Source organism: Heptranchias perlo, chromosome 6 (assembly GCF_035084215.1).
Source record: "Heptranchias perlo isolate sHepPer1 chromosome 6, sHepPer1.hap1, whole genome shotgun sequence".
NCBI classification, from domain to species: domain Eukaryota; kingdom Metazoa; phylum Chordata; class Chondrichthyes; order Hexanchiformes; family Hexanchidae; genus Heptranchias; species Heptranchias perlo.
Genome location: NC_090330.1, coordinates 102,050,556 through 102,070,722, shown reverse-complemented (window position 1 = coordinate 102,070,722; position 20,167 = coordinate 102,050,556). Strand labels below are relative to the sequence as shown.

General features: G+C 39.9%; 2 protein-coding genes across 2 annotated transcripts in view; one reads left to right on the top strand and one right to left on the bottom strand.

Moving 5' to 3' along the window:
• dis3 (DIS3 exosome endoribonuclease and 3'-5' exoribonuclease) overlaps positions 1-588 on the bottom strand; it is a 33,644-nt gene extending 33,056 nt beyond the window's left edge. The window contains exon 1 of the mRNA XM_067986547.1: positions 237-588. Coding sequence (XP_067842648.1) covers positions 237-479 — 243 coding nt within the window. The 5' untranslated portion in view covers positions 480-588. The remainder of the gene's footprint in view (positions 1-236) is intronic.
• A 1,849-nt stretch (positions 589-2,437) lies between these two features.
• Positions 2,438-20,167, top strand: part of pibf1 (progesterone immunomodulatory binding factor 1) — a 108,945-nt gene continuing 91,215 nt past the window's right edge. The window contains exons 1-8 of the mRNA XM_067985495.1: positions 2,438-2,558; positions 5,858-6,154; positions 7,298-7,398; positions 7,855-8,053; positions 10,616-10,735; positions 14,125-14,258; positions 15,716-15,824; positions 19,088-19,269. Coding sequence (XP_067841596.1) covers positions 5,906-6,154; positions 7,298-7,398; positions 7,855-8,053; positions 10,616-10,735; positions 14,125-14,258; positions 15,716-15,824; positions 19,088-19,269 — 1,094 coding nt within the window. The 5' untranslated portion in view covers positions 2,438-2,558; positions 5,858-5,905. The remainder of the gene's footprint in view (positions 2,559-5,857; positions 6,155-7,297; positions 7,399-7,854; positions 8,054-10,615; positions 10,736-14,124; positions 14,259-15,715; positions 15,825-19,087; positions 19,270-20,167) is intronic.

Sequence of the window (20,167 nt, the reverse complement as noted above, 5' to 3'; positions counted from 1 at the left end):
GGAGCGTCAGCCTGGATTTTGTGCTCAAGTCTCTGGAGTGGGGGCTTGAACCCACGACCATGCGACTCGGAGGCGAGAGTGCCCCACACACACACACACACACACCCCCCCTTCCCAGTCTAATCGAAAACAACTTTGAAGACCGGGGGAAGGCGAGGTGGCACCGGCGAACTTCTAGAAATAAAAGCGGCGCCCACATGGCCGGCTTCCCCCTCCCCTCCCCACCCCATTTTTACCTGGTGCAGCACCACGTTGGTGTCGGGCAGGACATAGTGCGGCCGGGGGCAGAGGTCGCTGCTGGTGTGGGGGTGGTCGCTGAGCACGGCTGGCGGCGGCTGCTCCTCCTGTCCGGCCCGGGCCCCGCACTCCTCACACAGCCCCGAGCCGCACTGGATGTCGTCCCGCAGGTAGTGCTCGCGGACAATCTTCAGCACTCCCCCCGACCGCGTCTTCTTCACGAATGTTTTAGACTTCAACATTTTTCTCTTTTTATTATTAAAAAGAGAAAAATGTTTTATTATTTAAAAATTTTTTGTGAGGTGATTTTTGAAAAAAAAAATTCAACCGACCGCCAACCGCCGGCAGAGAGAGAGAGAGAGAGAAGGCGGGAACTGCTGGGCGACCGAAACCTAACCCTGAGTTTACCGCCCCTTCGCATCTCAGAATGCAGGAGCAGGCCATTCGGCCCATCGAGCCCGTGCCGGCTCTTTCTGAGAACACCTCCTTTCCCCCCCCCCGTCCCTGCAAATAGTTTCCCTTCCAATACTCATCCAATTAATTTTTTTGTTGAAAGCCGCAGTTGAATCCGCTTCCACCGCCCTCTTAGTGCATTCCAGCTCCCAACCGCTCGCTGCGTTTAAAAATGTTTATCCTCACGTCGCCTTTGGTTCTTTTGCCAGCCACCTTAAATCCGCGCCCTCCGGTTCTCGACCCTTCCGCCAATGGGAACAGCTTCGCTTTATTTACTTTATCAAAGAATACCTCATCAAATCTTCTCTCAACCATTTCTGCTCTAAGGAGAACAACCCCAGCTTCTCCAGTCTATCCACGTAACTAAAGTCCCTCATCCCTGGAACCATTCTAGTAAATCTTTTCTGCATCGTCTCCAAGGCCTTCACATCCTTCCTAAAGTGCGGTGCTCAGAATTGCACACAACCACTGGTTGAACCAGTGTTCTGTAAAGGTTCAACATAACTTCATTGCTGCCGTTATTACCACTCCTCAAATAAAACATCTTCATTTTTTCAGATTAAATCGATACGAATTGACAAAAGAAAACTTTTTAAAAAATTTCTTCCCCCTCTATTTGTTTAACTTTTTTGCTCACTCGATTGCTGCTGTCATTAGATGGTATTTTTTTTGCAGGTTTATTATCATTTGTGTTATTCGATGAAATCCGCTCGTTTGTGTAGCTATGGCGTGAATGAATGTAATTGGAAAATGCTAAAAAGTGTTTATGTAAAAAGTCATAAAGTGAAGTTTAGTTTTTTTTTAAAGTAAGTTTTTGGTTTGCCAAACTACAGGCGCTTGGTGATGTTTAACCCTTTACTGACTGAAACGCTCTTCATTTTTCTACCACCACTGGTTCCAGTCTTTCCTATAATAAAAGCAGAAAATGCTGGAAAAGCTCAGCAAGTGAGGCAGCATCTGTGGAGGGGGAAAAAAAAGGCAGATGCTGCCTCACTTGCTGAGCTTTTCCAGCTTTATCTGTTTTTATTTCAGATTTCCAGCATCCGCAGTGTTTTTGCTTTTGATCCGTTCTTTCCTATGGTAGGTCCTGTACAAATGAAGCTGTTGCATGCTCAAATAACTGGAAATATCATTTCGTTAAAACGGCTCATTTTGAGGAGTGCAGGATCCTGTTTAGTTTAATCTAACTAAATGAAGCTTTTGACGGTGGATACCATCACACATCAGTGTCCTGCCCTCCCCTCCCCTGCATCTCATCGGGCTAAAAGAAAAACGCCGCTTGGCTGGGGGCGCTGTGGGGCGCGGTCCTCCGATGCGGAGGGGGCGCTGTGGGACTCGGTCCTCCGATGCAGAGGGGGCGCTGTGAGACTCGGTCCTCCGATGCAGAGGGGGCGCTGTGGGACGCGGTCCTCCGATGCGGAGGGGGCGCTGTGGGACTCGGTCCTACGATGCGGAGGGGGCGCTGTGGGACGCGGTCCTCCGATGCGGAGGGGGCGCTGTGGGACTCGGTCCTCCGGTGCAGAGGGGGCGCTGTGGGTCTCGGTCCTCCGGTGCAGAGGGGGCGCTGTGGGACGCGGTCCTCCGATGCGGAGGGGGCGCTGTGGGACTCGGTCCTCCGGTGCAGAGGGGGCGCTGTGGGTCTCGGTCCTCCGGTGCAGAGGGGGCGCTGTGGGACGCGGTCCTCCGATGCGGAGGGGGCGCTGTGGGACGCGGTCCTCCGATGCGGAGGGGGCGTTGTTTCTACCTATCTCGCTGACGTCGCTCGGGGTCCTGCTGGTGGCGGTTGCGGGGAAGCGCTGGGGTCGAGGCGGCATTTTCAAGTTGCAGCAGACGGACTGGAGTGAGTTTGGGGAGCGGCGGAGATTGAGGTGGGTAAGTCGGCGTTGGTGGCCCCGAGCGGATGGTGCGGTGAGTGGGGGGAAGCTCAGCTTGAGTACCGAGGGAGGGCACGGTTGCTAAGGGCCTGGTTCAGTCACACTGACTGCTTGACGCTGTTTTGTTTCTGTTAAAACAGCGGCGATAGTTTAACAGAATTAATTCTCTTGCCCTTTTATCAACAGTTTGGGAAAATATGTATGAAATTGCACTTGCACCAGATGAGATGCCGTATTTAGTAACTAAAGGGCACGACCACTGATAGCATCTCTAAAAAACAATTGCAAATGCTAGAAATCAAAGTTTGGACATACACTGTATCTGTAAAGGGGAAGGACAGGCTAACTTTTTCTTTTGTGATGTGGAGATGCTGGTGATGGACTGGGGTTGACAATTGTAAACAATTTTACAACACCAAGTTATAGTCCAGCAATTTTATTTTAAATTCACAAGCTTTCGGAGGCTTCCTCCTTCCACATCGTTCACCTGACGAAGGAGGAAGCCTCCGAAAGCTTGTGAATTTAAAATAAAATTGCTGGACTATAACTTGGTGTTGTAAAATTGTTTACAATTTTTCTTTTGTGAGGAGGGATCCAAACTGAAAACTGAAAGATAAGCATTCATTAGGTTTGGAAAGAAAGACAGGTGAAGAAACAGCAGATATTCCAAATACAGGGACGAAGATATTCGGTTGAATGGCCCGCAAAGCAACAAATCGTTAGATGGTATAAAAGATAATAGTGAGGCAGTGAAAAATGAAAGAACAAAGGATGTGTGAATAGCTACGGCAATAAAAAAAAAGGGAAAAGCCCACGCAAGGAAAAAGGCAAGAAAATTGGGAACTAAAAAAGGGGAGGAAAACCTGCAGATACAAGAGGTCTCCATTGAAATCAGCAAGTGCTGGAAACATAATGTGCCCATCAGTCTGAAAAGAGGGGAAAAACAACAACCACCTGCATTTATATAGCACCTTTAACGTAGTAAAACGTCCCAAGGTGCTTCACAGGAGTGTTATCAAAATTTGACACCAAGCCACATAAGGAGATATTAGGACAGGTGACCAAAAGCTTGGTCAAAGAGGTAGGTTTTAAGGAGCATCTTAAAGGAGGAGAGAGAGGGTTAGGAGAGAATTCCATCGCTTAGGGCCTAGACAGCTGAAGGCATGGACGCCAGTGGTGGGGCGAAGAATATCAGGGATGCACAAGAGGCCAGAATTAGAGGAACCCTGAGATCTGAGGGTTGTAGGGCTGGAAGAGGTTACAGAGATGGGAAGGGGTAAGGCCATGGAGGGATTTGAACATAAGAATGAGAATTTTATAACAGGACAACACCTGAATATTAACACCCCCCCACCCAATTATTTCAGACCTCAAATGTCAATTTACTTTCCTTCCTCAACACCCCTGTTATAAAGAAAATGGGGATATAGGAAAAGCCTGAAACAAAGAGCTTCTATTTATATGGTGTCATCACATCCTCACAACATATCAAAGTGCTTCATTTTGAAATGCAGTCTGTATGTGGGCAAATGCAGAAGCCAATTTAGCACAGTAAACTCCCCGAAACAGCAAATGTGATAAGTCACTTGTCTTTTGCTGGTGTTAGTTATGGGAGGAATGTTGACTAGGACTCCTGCTTTTCTTCAAATAGTGCCATGGCAGTTTGTTATCCATCTAAAAAGGCAAACAGAGCCTTGGTTAAATGTCTCATCTGAAAGAGGCTCCTCTAAAAAGGCAGCAGTCCCCAGTATTGCACTGAAGTGCCGGCTAAGATTATGTGCTGAAGTTCTGGAGTGGGTCTTGAACCCACAACCTTCTGACTTAGAGGCAAAAATGCCTTGGTTTAATTATGTAATGGGGGAATTTGAATTACGGTTGTTGGTGCTCTTTGGATAATGGTCACAGCCTTCATTGTGCTGTGAATGTAAATTCTGTAAGATGGTAATACACGCATATGTTTGATTTGATGGAGCTGTTTCTTGTATAAAATAAACAACTAGGGCAATTACTACTTGAGTTTACCAGTTATTTTTTGTTGAAAAAGCTGGGCAGTTAATTTCTGATGTTATGAGAAAGCAAGATGTGGAGATGCCGGTGATGGACTGGGGTTGACAATTGTAAACAATTTTACAACACCAAGTTATAGTCCAGCAATTTTATTTTAAATTCACAAGCTTTCGGAGGCTTCCTCCTTCGTCAGGTGAACGATGTGAAAATGAAAACCTCGAAATGAAATCGCATTTATAATTCACAGAACAATGCTTGGTGAGTACAGACAGTTGTACAAAGCCTCCGAAAGCTTGTGAATTTAAAATAAAATTGCTGGACTATAACTTGGTGTTGTAAAATTGTTTACAAATGAGAAAGCAAGAGAGAGCTTTATTTTCTCCTAATTAAAAAAAATCCCCACTCTGCTTAAAAAGTGCACAGATGGTCCAATGGAGGACTTTTTAAATTTAGTTTCTCTTTGGGCCTGAATTATACTACAGTCCAGGTAGTGTGTACATGTTAGAGGCAGTCTCAACTATTGTTTCATTACTTTTCGGGGAAGGGGTCTGGGGTAGTCAGATCATTACTCCAGAGTTATACTGCCACATTTGTGTGGAACCGCACCCATACCCCATTTGCATTGACAAAATATGGTATTAGATCAGCAGCCTAAAATTCCCTCCTCAATGGTTCAGTTGGTAAATACATTGGCCAGGAATTTCCCACCTATTTGCGGCTCCACCTTTCCATTGACCGGTCATCTGGCAGCTCAATGGGAACAAGTTGCACGACAAAGCCAGAGTCCGTGTTCTCCAGTTCCTTTAGAAGCTGCTGCCCCACCCTCCCTCGTCCACAGCGACTGCCTTCTGGCGTCTTGAATGGCCTGTGGGAAGAAATGAGAGGGTTACAATGGTTCTTTCTGCCAGTGCTGAGATCCTCCATGAGGAGGAGGGTGGGGAAGGCTGGGCCCCTGTCCTGCAGCATTGAGGTAGAGGAAATGGACAGGTACTCACCTGGCTCTGGACCCTCGAATGTTCAGACATAGCAAGATTGGAATTCTGTGTCACTTTTTATTTATTTTTAATTGTTTTAATTCTGTTATTTCCCTTTTTCTGATCTGAATTTTTTGTTTTTGACTTTTTTTTCCATTTGTTATTTTCCTTTCCAAAATATTACCTTTTTAAAAACCCAATTTCTTATTTGTAACCTGTTTTTGTGGGTCATTAAGAGGAGTTGATTAACTGATTGACTCATCCTAACCTTTGAGGAAGAGATAGTTAAACATTCTTTGTTTCCTATTTAAGATCCGGTGTCTTCGTCCTGTGTCAAAGTAAGTCTTCCAAAGAAAAACCATGTCGCGCAAGAAGAGTAAAGATGATAAAGCCCATGTTTCCAGCTCCTTTGAGTCTGAAGACATCAGTTTAGAAACGACTGTACCAACGGATGACATTTCTTCATCAGAAGAGAGGGAAGCTTCCACTAAAGTCACCAGGCAGCTCATTGAGAGGAAGGAGCTTCTTCACAACTTACAGCTGCTGAAAATTGAGTTATCACAGAAAAACCTGGTCATTGACAACCTGAAGGTAGAATACCTCACTAAAGTAAGTTCTTTTACTATGCACCTTTCAGACCAATTTAACGGTTTTACATTGTTGAAGAAGTGGTTAGAATGTGGAACTTGTTACCACAGGGAGTAGTTGAGATGAATAGCATAGATGCGTTTAAGGGAAAGCTAGTACATGAGAGAGAAAGGAATGGAAGGGTATGCTGATAGAGTGGGAGGAGTCGCTTGTGGAGCATAAACACCGGCATAGACCAGTTGGGCTGAATGGCCTGTTTCTGTGCTGTAAATTCTATGTAAGTCTTACTCCATCAAGTTATTGAATCCATATTAAAAGGTGATTAGATTAACTGTTTCCAGACTGAATAATACTGATCTGCCCTTTTCAAGGTACTTCATAATAGGTAACTAAGATTCTTGTCTTACTATCCTCAGTGAATGCTATATCTTCTTTGAATAGAAAAAAAAGTTAGTTTAAGCAGTACTCATCAGACTTTCTAACAATATTTAGTGTACAACACATTCTTAGAAAATATATCTGGGGACATTCCTGTGCATCCTTAAATGTCCTACAGTTTGTAAGTAGTACCACAAAGTTAAGGAGTCCCTCTTTATTACTGGATACATTCAAGGTGCTTTGTACTAACTGTACAATATAATAGGTACAATGTGTTCTCATCTGTTAGGTAATTAGTATTGCAGAACAAATTCTCATTTTCCTCAATGGTAAGGATACAGTGGGGCATTGCAACCTTTGCTAGTTTAGTATTTCACAGAACAAACTGTAAAATTAAGAGATCTTCATAAATATGCAGGATTTAAAATGTTCTATATCCATCAACTGTGGGAACAAATCAGTGGACCAAGGAATCAATTCAAGCTTTGTATAAATGTGGCTATGTTATAAATGGGTGGACAGTTTATCAAATATGGAACGCAGTGGATCATGGTTAATTTACAGTGAGGCATCCAGCACTAAATATTAAAGCAATCCTATAAGATGCTCACTTTCTTCTGTAAGTGCACATACTGGTATACAGGAATACATTTTATAGAGGTAATCATCATTCTGGGTGGATTGAGTCTCTTAAAACTCTGCAGTAAAATATTGTTTTGAACCGACTGAGTTCAACCCCATCCCACCCCCTCTCTGCATTTCTCTCACTGTTTCGCTGCAATGCAGATAGAAGATTTGGAGGAAAGGCTGAATGATTCTCTTCACCAGAAACAATTGCTACAGGTCCGTTTGGAGAACCAGCTGAAAGTTCAGCAGGACGATGCCAGGTGAGTCTGCAGCACATCTATGATGTGATGTTTTTTGAAATCCACTGTCCTGGTATTCAGTTTTCCAAACTTTAAAGCTGCATTCCCCTGTGATAAGAACCCTGTGGGGCAAAAAGTAATATTCCTAATATATAATTAATGTTGAAGATAATTTTTTTTGGAAAGTGATTGAATCAGAAGAAGACATTTAGCATATTTCAAGTGCTAATATCACCTGACCCCCCTCTGCTGTATCTGGAACTGAACTGGAAGAGCAGAAGTCAGAACTGTAGGCACTTACAATATGCAATTTTGGGTATCTCCATCAGATTACAATCATTTTATCAATTTTATTTCTCTGCTCCCACCACAGTCAAGGTCAGGTGTTTTATTTTTGACCTATCCACAGAAAAAAAAGGACACTTTAAAAAAAAAATCAAAGTCTGTGCTAACAAATGGCTTTCTATTATGGTGCAGAAGACGTCAAGAGCTACGAAAACAAGAAATGGAAACTATTTTAGATAGACAGAGACAACTTGAACAGACAAATCAGCAACTGCAAGAACGAGCAGGTGACATTCGTCGCAGTTTACGAGATCTGGAATTAACTGAAGATCAGTATGCAGAGTTGAAAACTGGACCTGAAGATCAGTTTTCTATCCCAGAATATGTATCAGTAAGTAAAAGCTTAACAAGTAGATTTTATTGTAATTTAATCCTTTGACTACATAGTACTGTTGAACAAAATGTTTAATTGTCATAAACTGCAGCACTGTATAATTCCTATTCATGAAACTGGGGATGGATTTAAAATAGTGTGGTTGGAAGGGTGGGCAGCATTTACAGATTGGGAAACAAATAGCATAGATTTGAACCACATGGTGATCATGTTGAAAATAGGGAATGTGGAGTAGGTTGAGAATGAGAGTAGACTAAGGAATGAGGAAACATCAAGAAGAAATGGAGCACTGGGCAGGACTGCATAAAGGAGTGGAGTTAAGTATCTTAATATACAAAAATGTAAAGAGCATTACAAAAACAGTTTTTTCAAAGAGATGGAGCAGATATGATTGGCCGAATGGCTGCTTTCTGTGCTGTAAAATTCTGTGATTCTATAAAATTAGGGAAATTTTAAGGACACTTTTTTAAAAAATGCAATAACAAAACATGGAGGTACATTAAGCCTGCCAACAGCAAATATTTTTAAATTTATCCTGGATTATTTCCAACTAAGTATAAACTTTGTTTGCTATTCAATAATTCACCATTTTTTTTTTAAAAAAGCTATGTCCTGCTTAGTTCCTTGATTTGTGCCTCTAGATCGGTTATGATTAATTTTCCTCACCAGATGGTGCCATAGCATCTTTTTGAAAATCAGTAACCTGACATTATAGTATTTCCTACTGTGCATCTTATTCTGAATTTAATTCATAAATGTGTCATACATTAAAAATTGCTTTTCAGAAGCATTTTGTTTCCAATTTAAAATCAGCTGCTCATTGTTGATTCTTTTGTTACAATTAAGTCTCTGAAAAATGACCTATTCAACAATAACAACTTGCATTTATAGAGCATATTTAACATAGAAAAACATCCTAAGGACATTTGTGGGAAAGTTAGGAGAGTTGATAGAAAGGTTAGTTAAAGAGATGAGTTTTAAAAACAGGGATGAAGATCAAAGAGGCAGAGGTGCTTAGGGAGCAAGTTCCAGAGAGTATGGCTGAAGTTTCTGCTAGCAGAGTGGAGATGGGGGTGTTGCATTAGGTCAGACTCAGAGGACCAGAGGTGATATAAGGCTGGAAAAAGTTGTGGACATACGTTGGGCCAAGACCTTGGATAGATTTGTAGATTTTTAATTTGATGCATTGGTGGACAAGGAGCCAGTGAGTGTGAGGGGAGCAATTCTTAGTGTGGAACAGGAGGGAAGGAGAGAGAGGAGGAATTGGGAATAAATTGAGAGAGAATGAGTGTGTGTGTTATAGAGAAAGGGAAACATGAAAGATTGGAAGACAAAGATAGGGAGACAGGAAGAATGAGAGAGTGCTAGACGAACAGAGACAATAATGGAAAGAGACATTGTCTGTGTACAAACACCATACTCTCATGACGAAATCCATCCCCAGCCACTGTCTCAGGTTAAACCAGACTGTTCACAAACTCTGTGTCCTTCTTGACCTCGAGTTGAGCTTCTGACTCCGTACCTTCTCCATCACAAAGACCGCCTACTTCCACCTCACTAACATCACCCGTCTCTGCCCCTGCCTCAGCCCATCTGCTGTTGAAACCCTCACCCACACCGTTGTCAACTCCAGACTCAATAGTCCAATGCTTTCCTTCACCCCACCATTGCTTTCCTTCACCCCACCATCTTGGCCTAATGGTCTGGAAATCCCTCCTAAACCTCTCCGCCTCTCCACCTTCCTCCTTATTTAAGACCCACCTTAAAACCCATCTCTTTCACCAAGCTTTTAGTCAACCCTCCAAATATTTCCTTCTTTGGCTCGGTGTCAATTTTTGTCGATTATGCTTCTGTGAAGAGCCTTGGGGTGTTTTTCTATGTTAAAGGCTCTATATAAATGCAAATTGTTGTTAAACATATCTTGTGCTGGCTTCAGAACCACTTCCTTCGAGCAAGTCAAATTGGTTAATTATCCTAAAAACATGTTGTCTAATACAGATCTTATAGAATATGTATCTAAGAAAAGTCATGAGCAGAAACATAAATCAGTACAGCTTGAACCAAACTGCAATTATTGAAATTAATATCAAAACAAAGCAATTTATGATATCCTACCCTAAAATAAGTGTTCTGCTATAATGAAGGAAGTAAATGAAAACTCAACTAGTAATTAAATGACAGGCTATCAGAATGCGAGCCACTGGGGGTTCCATTTTGACTATATAACACAATGATCCAGTTTTTGTAATGTGAAACGCTGGATTACCGTTCTTTAACGGTTTTGTATCTGAATAATTTTATTCTGTCCTTCACTTGTCTTGCCAAATTATATTTATTTTCATAAAGTAAGTATGGTGCTAGAGAGGACTGTAGGGTCTTTTGTTTTACTTCTGGTTGAAACAAGCCAAAGATGCATTTGTTATCTAGTGTTCTTGATGCATCATTGGAAAAGAAACATGATTTTGTAGGCCTAATTTAGCAAATTGTGGAATCTAGTACAAGTAATTATAGGGCCATAATGTTTATAATCCTCTATCATATTTGCCTTCTTATTGTTAGATAAGATTTTATGAAGTGGTGCGACCTTTGAGAGAAGAGATTGAAGAGCTTCGACAAAAGAAAGCTAGTCTTTGTGAAGAGGTCAACAGCCAGAAAAATCAATTGAATCGCTTGATTGAGGTTGGTAATTCTTGCTATTTTTAGAATTAATATGAATATAGGATTTTAAGATGGATTGACATTCCTAGTGTCCTCATGTTTGTAACTACTTACTAGTCATACAGTCATGGCTATATGAATTTATTCAAAAGAATGTTTTGCATAGACTGCAGTTTTTTAAAATTACATGGCTTTACACTGTTTACCTCACAACTTTACATTTTGAAAAGAAGTTATTTCTCACGTTTTAATCCGTGTTTTTTCAATGCACATTCTTTTCCACTGCATGTTCTGTTTTCCTCTACCAAACGTACTACAGTTTAGATTTACTGTCTTAATTCAGATCCACTGAATGTAGTCTCTCTCACTCATATTTATATTGTTCCTGCAATACCATTGATAGTGTTTGTAATTCAGTTGTAGGACTGCTGTTAATATTTTTCTTAAAGTATTTTAAATTAAATGCTAATGAAATGGCAAGTTTCATGCATGTGTAATTATTTTACATTTCGTAAAATTAATCGTTGTCAGGACTATTTACTTTGTTTTTTTTTATAAATTACAACCTGACTCTTAAAATTGAATTGTGGCGGCCTTTGACAGCTGAAGTCTCAAAATCCTGATTTGGTATTTACCTGTTAACTCGAATGCTACACTGCCAGTTATGGCATTTATTGCTAGCCTTATTTTAATTTTGAAAACATACGGGGAGCAAGTTCTGGTTACTTTGTGTCACAGTATTAGAATCTTGGGCATTTTAGAAACCAAATATTGTGGAGAATTTCCTTCCTGTTGACCTTTTCTGAATGACTGAAGGAGCCTTGTTGCTGGTGGATTGCTCTAACGTTGCAGTGATTCAGCTGACACTGCAGTGAGAGTTTGTCTTTGATGTTTATACAAAATAACATCAGACTCAATCCATTAACAATAAACTTTATTTTTAGAATATATGGGTAACATGGTGCTTATCTTGATTGCTGATGATAGCAATTTCATTTTTTTTATTCCTCTTGTTTTGGTTTCCCTCTTACAGCCATGTTTTTTCCTTCAGTTGGTAGAGCAAAACAGTTAGTTACTGACATCCCTTTACTTGCTGTTTGTTGGAATATTCGCACTCCGTAAGTTTAATGTCTGTGTGAAGCTGAAAATATTTTACACTATTGTTGAATTAGGAGTGCAAATTGGGTATGAAGGCCTGAACTGACTCTGAAGCAAAGCAGACTAAGACCTCCTCCCTCAGGAGTTTTCACTCCACTTTCTCAGGGCCCAATCTGACATTGGATTCAGGCTGCATTTACACTATTAATTTCAGCTTCCGTGCAAAGCAAAGCCACTTTTTACCGCTGCTACGGTTATAGTATAAATGCATTCTATGACTCTGATCAGGAGACAGGAGGTATGTTCCTGTAGGGTGGAATGTTCCTATCTTTGTACTTCCTCCTAGTGTCCTGTCCAAGTTAAAACTGTTTTTCAAGTCTCCTGACACTGCTGTGGGGGTCCATCATTGCTGTAAGAACTGTTATGTTGTTGCGTTTCAGACAATCTTTTGCAAAGAGTAAATTTTAGGTCCCAATCAGATGAGTTCATTGTTGCAATAGGAAATTAAAAATCTTTGAGAAATGTAACTTTATTAGGAATGAGAAGTATTAAGAGTGATGCAATCGTTCCTTGTAAAAGTTCTTTTAATAGGTGCGGTGATCTTAACCTCCAAAAATATTAGTCGCTGTACTTGTTGTACTAGCCATATGTAGTTTTGTTTATCAAGTTGGATGACAAAAAAAATTGGAATTTTGGTTCATCATCAGAAAAATATCCTTTGGTTTCTCCTTTTCCTATTCAATATCCCTACTTCTCCACTGAGAATGCAGGCTGAGACCTTTCTCATAAGTCTCTGCCAAAGCAACACTACAGATGAGTATTAGGAGTGGAAGAGCAGTGTGGTGTTACTTGCCTTATTTATGAGAAAATTTGATCTCACTTGCTCTTCATCTGAAGTCATGGTTCAGATAGGAAACTCTGCAGCGAAGGACATTTGAATATTCAAGAAGAAAATTCTTCATAATTTGACCAGTTACGTGATTACGGCAGCCATACAGCACCTTTGGGGGAGAGGAGGCTGAACACAGAAGCATTAGCACTCATGTACAGAAGTATGTTGCATAACGTCATGGTTAAATGTTTATAATCTGTATAATGTGATGAAAATACTTTGCTTAGGGTCTAATACCTAGCACCAATTTCAAAAAGGAACAGAGATTTGTACATGGGGACTTTCTATATTCAAACATTGAGGAAGACTGCACATTTTCAGCCACATTATGATTCTATTGCGATTTAATCTGTCAATACTATATTTTGGTTTATCTGCAAAGTATTGTGTGGACTGGCCAGTTGTTTATTCTTCTCTGAAGCTTTTTCCATCACTTTTGTTTGTTTTTGTAGCTACATTCTACAAAAATGTGCTGATAAATATTTTACCCAGAACTGAATTATGACCTGTTAGACATGCCCGAGTTTGTATTAAACGTTTAAGTCATACTGAAGTGCTTTTGGAAGTGGTGGAACAATAGAACTGCAATTTTTAAAGGAACAAATTTTGGGTCATTCCTTAGATATTCACTCGGTTACAGTGGAGTTCGTCACTCCCGTAAGCAGTCTGAGTGACTTATGTTTAGGGGTGTAACTGTACTGTTCAATATCTAGATATTCAATAGTATAATGCAAGGGAGTAACAATAGTACTGCCTGTGATCTGAACATGTGCAAACTATTTGAAGGTGGACCAAAAAACACTTGGGAAGGTGAGGCCAGACACGAATTGTTAAGCTGCTCTACTTCACAGCACGTGAACATAGAGTTACAGTAAATATCAGACTCACTTAATTCGATCAGTACAAATTGCCTTCACACAATAATACAAAATAATGAACACGCTATGCTTCCCCATCAGTGGGTCGTCTCACTTGACCTAAACACAAATAACTCCTATGTGTTAAATTTCTGAGCCTGGCCTCTGCTGGATCTAAATGCCTGTGTCTCTGCCCCTATCTTTGATCTCCCCTGTATTCACAAGTAGAAGGAAGGACTTGTGCCAGACACCTCCTACCAAGTACCTGGAACCAGTGCAGTGGGTTTGAGCTATTTATCAATTACTGAGACAGGCTAATGAAATGCTTAATGTTTACAGTGAGGATAGTTTGCATTTTAATCATCTATCATCTAGGTGCTTTTTTAAAACTTGACAATACACTTTTTAAAAAATCCAGCATTTAAGTATAACTCTTTTTCGAGACCCATTCTGTGGAAAAATGGTCAAAAATCCTGAAACATGACGACTGCCATTTCGAATCTAGGGAAAATGCTAAATGTTTCAAGCACATTTATTTAATGCTCATCCTTTTCCATGCTTAGAGCTATGAATCTGAAAGGAGAACTCGCTCTGATCTTGAAGTCCGTTGTCAGCGCCTCACATTAGAACTAGCAGACACCAAGCAACTTAATCAGCAAGCAGACTATAAGAGAGAGAATTATGACCGGGTGAAGCAGTAAGTACTCTCATTTTTATTTTTTTTGGTAGTTTTATCTATGGTTATCCATTTATTTTGTGTGCAACTTCAAGTATGGATCCAAAACCTGACTAGTACCCATTTTGCAACCGACTAAATCCCACTTATACTGTCGGTGTCTCTGCTATGAATTGCACTCCACTTCCTTGAGAGAGTTCTGTACCCAGGTGGTCAATTTTGAATCTTTTGAAAGCACACATTAGGGTAGCCATTTGACTTCCTCGGGTCTTTTTAAACTCGGTTTGACACCATATTGGAGTTGTGCTCCATATGGCATTAAAGCCAAGTGGTATAGGACCCGCAAAGTGGCCTGCTCAAGGATATTATACCACTGCATTCTGGTGTTAGACTGGGTCCTAACTCTGGAGTTATACTGTCAATTGTGCACTATTTTCTCTGAATCGGTATGACTGTGCTAGGCCTAGGAGAAAACAAATGAATTAAATTACCCTGCACATGTAGGAGTTAGCAGTTATCTTACTTTCTAAAGTCCCCACTTAATCTAGGTCTGTCAGCGTTTGTTGGTGTCTTAGACATCTGAGGTAGAAGGTAGTGCTGAGAAGCTCATTCCAGGGAGAGAAAGTAAAGCAGTTGGTACTGTGGAGCATAGCACCACACTGCTATCCTGCTTTTGGAGGACTGAAATATAAGTATAATGTTCAATATGCATACCCTACAGTTTATACAATTTAAAAGTAATACCCAGGCTAGAAATAGTGTGACAAACAAATTGTAACCCAGGAAGTGTGCCAAACAGCAGGTGCGTGCTAGATGCAACACATGTATATTAGCAAATCCCCCATGGCATTGCACATGGTGAGTCAGAGGATTTGCTGAAGTGTGATGTCTAAAATGAGAGGCTTAAAGAAAGTATGCCATACAGAAGACTTCTAATCTATTATAAGATACTGAATTTATGACATAGTTATTCCCATGAATTACCTCGTATTTATCTGTGTATACATAGCAGGTGAGTAGTTGATTAATAGTTCAAGCATTGTCTTTGGTTCCATTGAATCAGAGTGTAACAAATGAAAAATCAGTCGTACGTAATGGAAATTAGAGCCTTTCGGAAAGAGCAATCAAAGCTGATTAACCAACAGTAGTAATGACAACAATGCAGAAGATTTTGACATACAGTTATGCAATTATAAAATGTTATAGCAATTTGCTATTATAAGTGTTGACATAAAAACAAGGCTCAAAAATTAACATAGGAAGTAAGTTTAATGGGGTTAGGATGTTGCAGCTATTTGCAAGAGTTATAATGTACTATAGATATGTACATGCAAACAAAAGCTGTGATAAAATCTCATGATAAAAGTTTGCCAAAGCTGTTATTTACAGAGTTTTAGGGGTGGGAAATGTATGAGTTTTTTTTTAACTCTGCACATTATAGCTAGTATGTGTCTGGTCACACTGGTTGTTTGTTTCAGTGAGCGAGATGCACTTGATCGGGAGACTTCAGAGCTCAGGAAAAGGTTAGAATTACTTGAAGTCACGCACAAGGCACAAACTAAGGAGAGAAATGACTTATCCAAAGAGGTATGTACATTGATGTAGAAGTTTGCTGTCCTTACTAATCTTAGGGTTGATGTCTCTTCTAACTCTTACTTGATGTCTTCTTACTCACTTTCTTCAGTTTGTTAATTGCCAAGAAATCGAACAGTACTACACTTAGGTGTTAGTCTTGACTCAGTGTTAGCACTCTATCCTCTGAGTCAGAAGGTCTTGGGTTTAAGCCCTGCTCCAGAGACTTGAGCACATAATCGGGGCTGACATTTCAGTGCAGTACTGAGGGAATGCTGCACTGTCAGAAATGCTACCTTTTGGATGAGACATTAAACTGAGGCACTATCTGCTCTCTCAGGTGGATGTATAAGGTCCCATAGGACTATTCAAAGAAAAGCAGGGGGGGTGGTTTCCTGGTGTCCTGGCCAACATTTATCCCTCAGCCAACATGACCAAAGCATTGTATCTGGCCATTTATCTGATTGGTAACAGAGAAGTTATTTGAACCAATTAAATATCCAGTTGACTAATTGTGAATGGACTAAAAGTTGCAAAAAATATCCATGATGAATCAGTAACCAGCTGGAATCCAATCGAGCAAATGTTTAATTTTTTTCCCAAAGCTAGCATTCATAAACCAGAAAGTGCCACAAAACCGACCAGAAATGTAGCTTTCACCCTTCTTTCAAATCATTCGAGTAATTCCATCACACTCAGCTAACATTTTCATCTGTCCCTCAAGTCTGTGCATTCAGTTAAAAATAACGCAACCATACAATTTATAGAATTACATAGAATGTACAACACAGAAGCAGACCATTCGGCCCAATAGGTCCATGCTGGTGTTTATGCTGCACACGAGCCTCCTCCCTCCCTACTTCATCTGACTCTATCAGCATATCCTTCTATTCCTTTTCCCCTTCGTGTTTATCTAGCTTCTCCTTAAATGCATCTATGCTAGTCGCCTCAACTACCCCTTGTGGTAGCGAGTTCTGGGTAAAGAAGTTTCTCGTAAGTAATATATTTTACGGTTCTAGTCTTTAAGCAAAAAGGCTGCAAGGTGTTTTGTTCCAAAGTATAATAGCTTTATTAAGAAGTGATAAGTAACAAAGATGTTAAAGTACAAGAGTACAATTAAATAAGCTATTAAGATGAATACAACTTGACAAAGTTTATCACTGTACAAAGCTTCGAGGTGCATCTCTGAGTTGAGTGACCCAGCCTTGCTCCAAGAACGTTTTAATCAATACGAAGAACCCCCATTAGCTCTATATGGGCCTCCCATCAATCATCCTCTCTGTCTTATGGTGCTGCCATCAGTCCTACTCCCTTATACACACAACATCTGACTTTACCACCTTCCTCATTATTAGTTGCCTCCGAGTTATCAATAACTCTTATCTCTGTCTAAAGCATCTCGCGCTACTACCAAAGTACGGATAACTCCCTTTACCCATGTTATGAACAGGAGATGAGTGTGACACCAGATGCTCATTACTCAGAGGCCCTCTCTTGCACAAGGTCATAAAAAGTTGTTTTAGATAGATAGAAAGCCTTTGTTCACAGGGAAAACCGATATAATGCTTTTCCATAACAAGATTTACAATATTATATAGAAAGTTTGTTTAATGCTTTTCTTACACTCCTGAATTCCTTTTGGATTTATTAGTGACTATCTTATATTTATGGCCCCTAGTTCTGGTCTCCCCCGCAATTCAGAAAATATTAATACACTTACCTAGAAAATTGGCTATTTAGTGTTATGCCTGTAAGACGTTTCTCCACATCAGCCTTCCCTTCTGTCCAAAGCTTGGCTTGAGTGGGAAATTTCACCTGGGCTTTGGGTGTTGAGCATTTCCAGCTGCTATGGACAAATTCTGACTCTGTGACAGATGCATCATGGACGTTGTAGTTTTCACCCTGCTACTACAGGGCTACAGTACTTGGCCTACATCACAATAATGAAAAAGATAAAGATTGGGTTGTAGCTTATCTTGGCAATATCAGTGCCAGAGAAAGCAAGCTATCATGAAAATTGTAATTTTCACCCTGTTTCTACAGAGCTGAGATATCCAGTGTACTGTGTTAACCGAGTGGACATTTTAAAGCAACTATCAGGTGCAAATGGCAGACAAAAAATATAAAAAATAAAAGTTTCATTTTTATTAGTATTCTAAGCTAAGGATATTGGGATGATTTTTTTCCCTTCTGTTGCTGAAGGAGACTTGGATTTACACTAGTTTTGGAGAGAAATGCTCATGAGGCACTTTGATGCTGACCTCCAACATTATGACTGAGTCAGCTCACCCCAGATCATGGCAAATGACCACCTGTTCAAGTGCTGGCCATTGGATACTTGATGGTGGAAAAATCTCCCTTGCCATGATGCACCAGCATTAGCTTCATCAAAAACTACAAATCCATCATTGGAGGTAGAGGGACAATATATCTTTTATAATCACATAAAGCAACTAAGAAAAAATGAGGGAGGGTGGAGGGAAGTATAAATAAAGTACCTGCATCTTAATTAAATACTGTAAATTCACTGTTGGAGGTTGAGCAAAATAATTATTGATAACTAACTGGGATTGAGTGATTTTAGGGAGGGAAGAACAAATGAAGTCACTTGCTTGTGAAACAGGTTTTGCAAAGTGGCATATTTCATGCATGTTGGGTCCAAAGTAAATGTCAGCACTTCTGGAATTTTGTATACAAATGTGGCCACTATGCCAATCGAGCACTAACTAAGATATTTATGAACTAGAAGGGAGCATTTAATATAATTCGAAAGTTCAATTTCGTTTTGATTTGTACTATCATGAAAAATGGTGATGTGGAAATGGTGCCAAATTGTAGTAGTGAAAGAACCACACCACGAACTTGTATGATCACTGAAAACCAAAACCTGATGTATGTACAGCACCACTTTCCGCAAAAGCCCAGTCACACAAATTACTCTCAGTTGTGTGTTTTATGTTCTATGTTAACCTAAAATGCTTTGACTATTTTTAAGTAGTCACTGTTCATAATTCTATATGTGATTAAGAAATGGCGTACCTTTTGTGTAGATTTTATGAAGTTAAATGTAACTGACAAAATACTTGGTGTAGAATTTACAGTATTTATGGAACTCACTGAGTACAGTTTCAGTGTTGGAAGTCGTGTTAATAGTAACCTTGCTTGAAAATGTATGATATCTTCGAACTTTTGTCCATTGATAACTGTTCAAGTCATTAAAGTACACTTTAAAAATTCAGTGACCTTTAATCAAAGCTATTTCTCTGTGCCCAACACAGGTGGCAGCATTGCAACAGTCTGTTAATTTGCTGCAAAAAGATAAGGAATACTTGAATCGGCAAAATATGGAACTGAATGTCCGCTGTGCTCATGAAGAAGACCGTATAGAGCGCCTCCAAACTCATCTTGAGGAGGCAAAGCGAGCTAGGGAAGAAATGTATGAAAAATATGTGATTTCAAGGTATGTCAATTTGTCTTAGATTTAGACTTTTATATTAAAATGAAGGATTCTTTTGCAGTTCATTGACCTGACAATGCGATTCCATGGTTCAAAATAATTCTCAATCCCTTAGGACGGGGCATTCCAGATGCACAGCACCACCCTCCCTTGTTAAATACAATCCAGTACGGTGATCTTCTGATGAAACACAAATGAAGTTGTTGTGAATTTGCTGTCTATTGTTTCAAAAGCCGTACACAGAAACATCACAATTTTTGCACCTTCATCAATGTCATTATGTACTTCAATTTTCTTCATTATGGGAATAAACCTGTTGAATTTCCGTGAAGTCACAGAAACACACAATGGAGGCGTTGCTTTTATAAATGTTAAACAAATTATTGTGTAAAATAGTGCTGTAAATTTATTTAACGTTTCTGCAGATGAATAACAATAGAAATAAAAAGCATTGTCACTAAAGCATGTGAAATCACAGGTCGCAAATCAGCTTGCATTGCATCCTTTTGCATTGTGAGAATATGTAAATACTTGCAGAGGATCCCACATATATAAAAGTTTGAAAACCAGTGCTGTACAATTTACACAGACTGTCACTTCAAGGTGTACAATGAAGGTAAACTGAGATCACTTAATTATTTTCACGCAAACTTGAATTTAATTTAAAACTATACATAAGCTTTTATCTCAAAACCAGGACTAGTAAATTATGTTTACACATACACAAGACTACAGAACCCTTTTTATTTAATTATGTCTGGAGTTGCCATGACATATTTTCCATTCTGTCACAAACCCTGAACGTATAATGTTAAAAACACTTTTATAATTTGTTAGATGTTAACTTTTAAACAATTTAAAGTGTACAAATGTTGTACTAATGTGGAAGTTCTGTACAAAA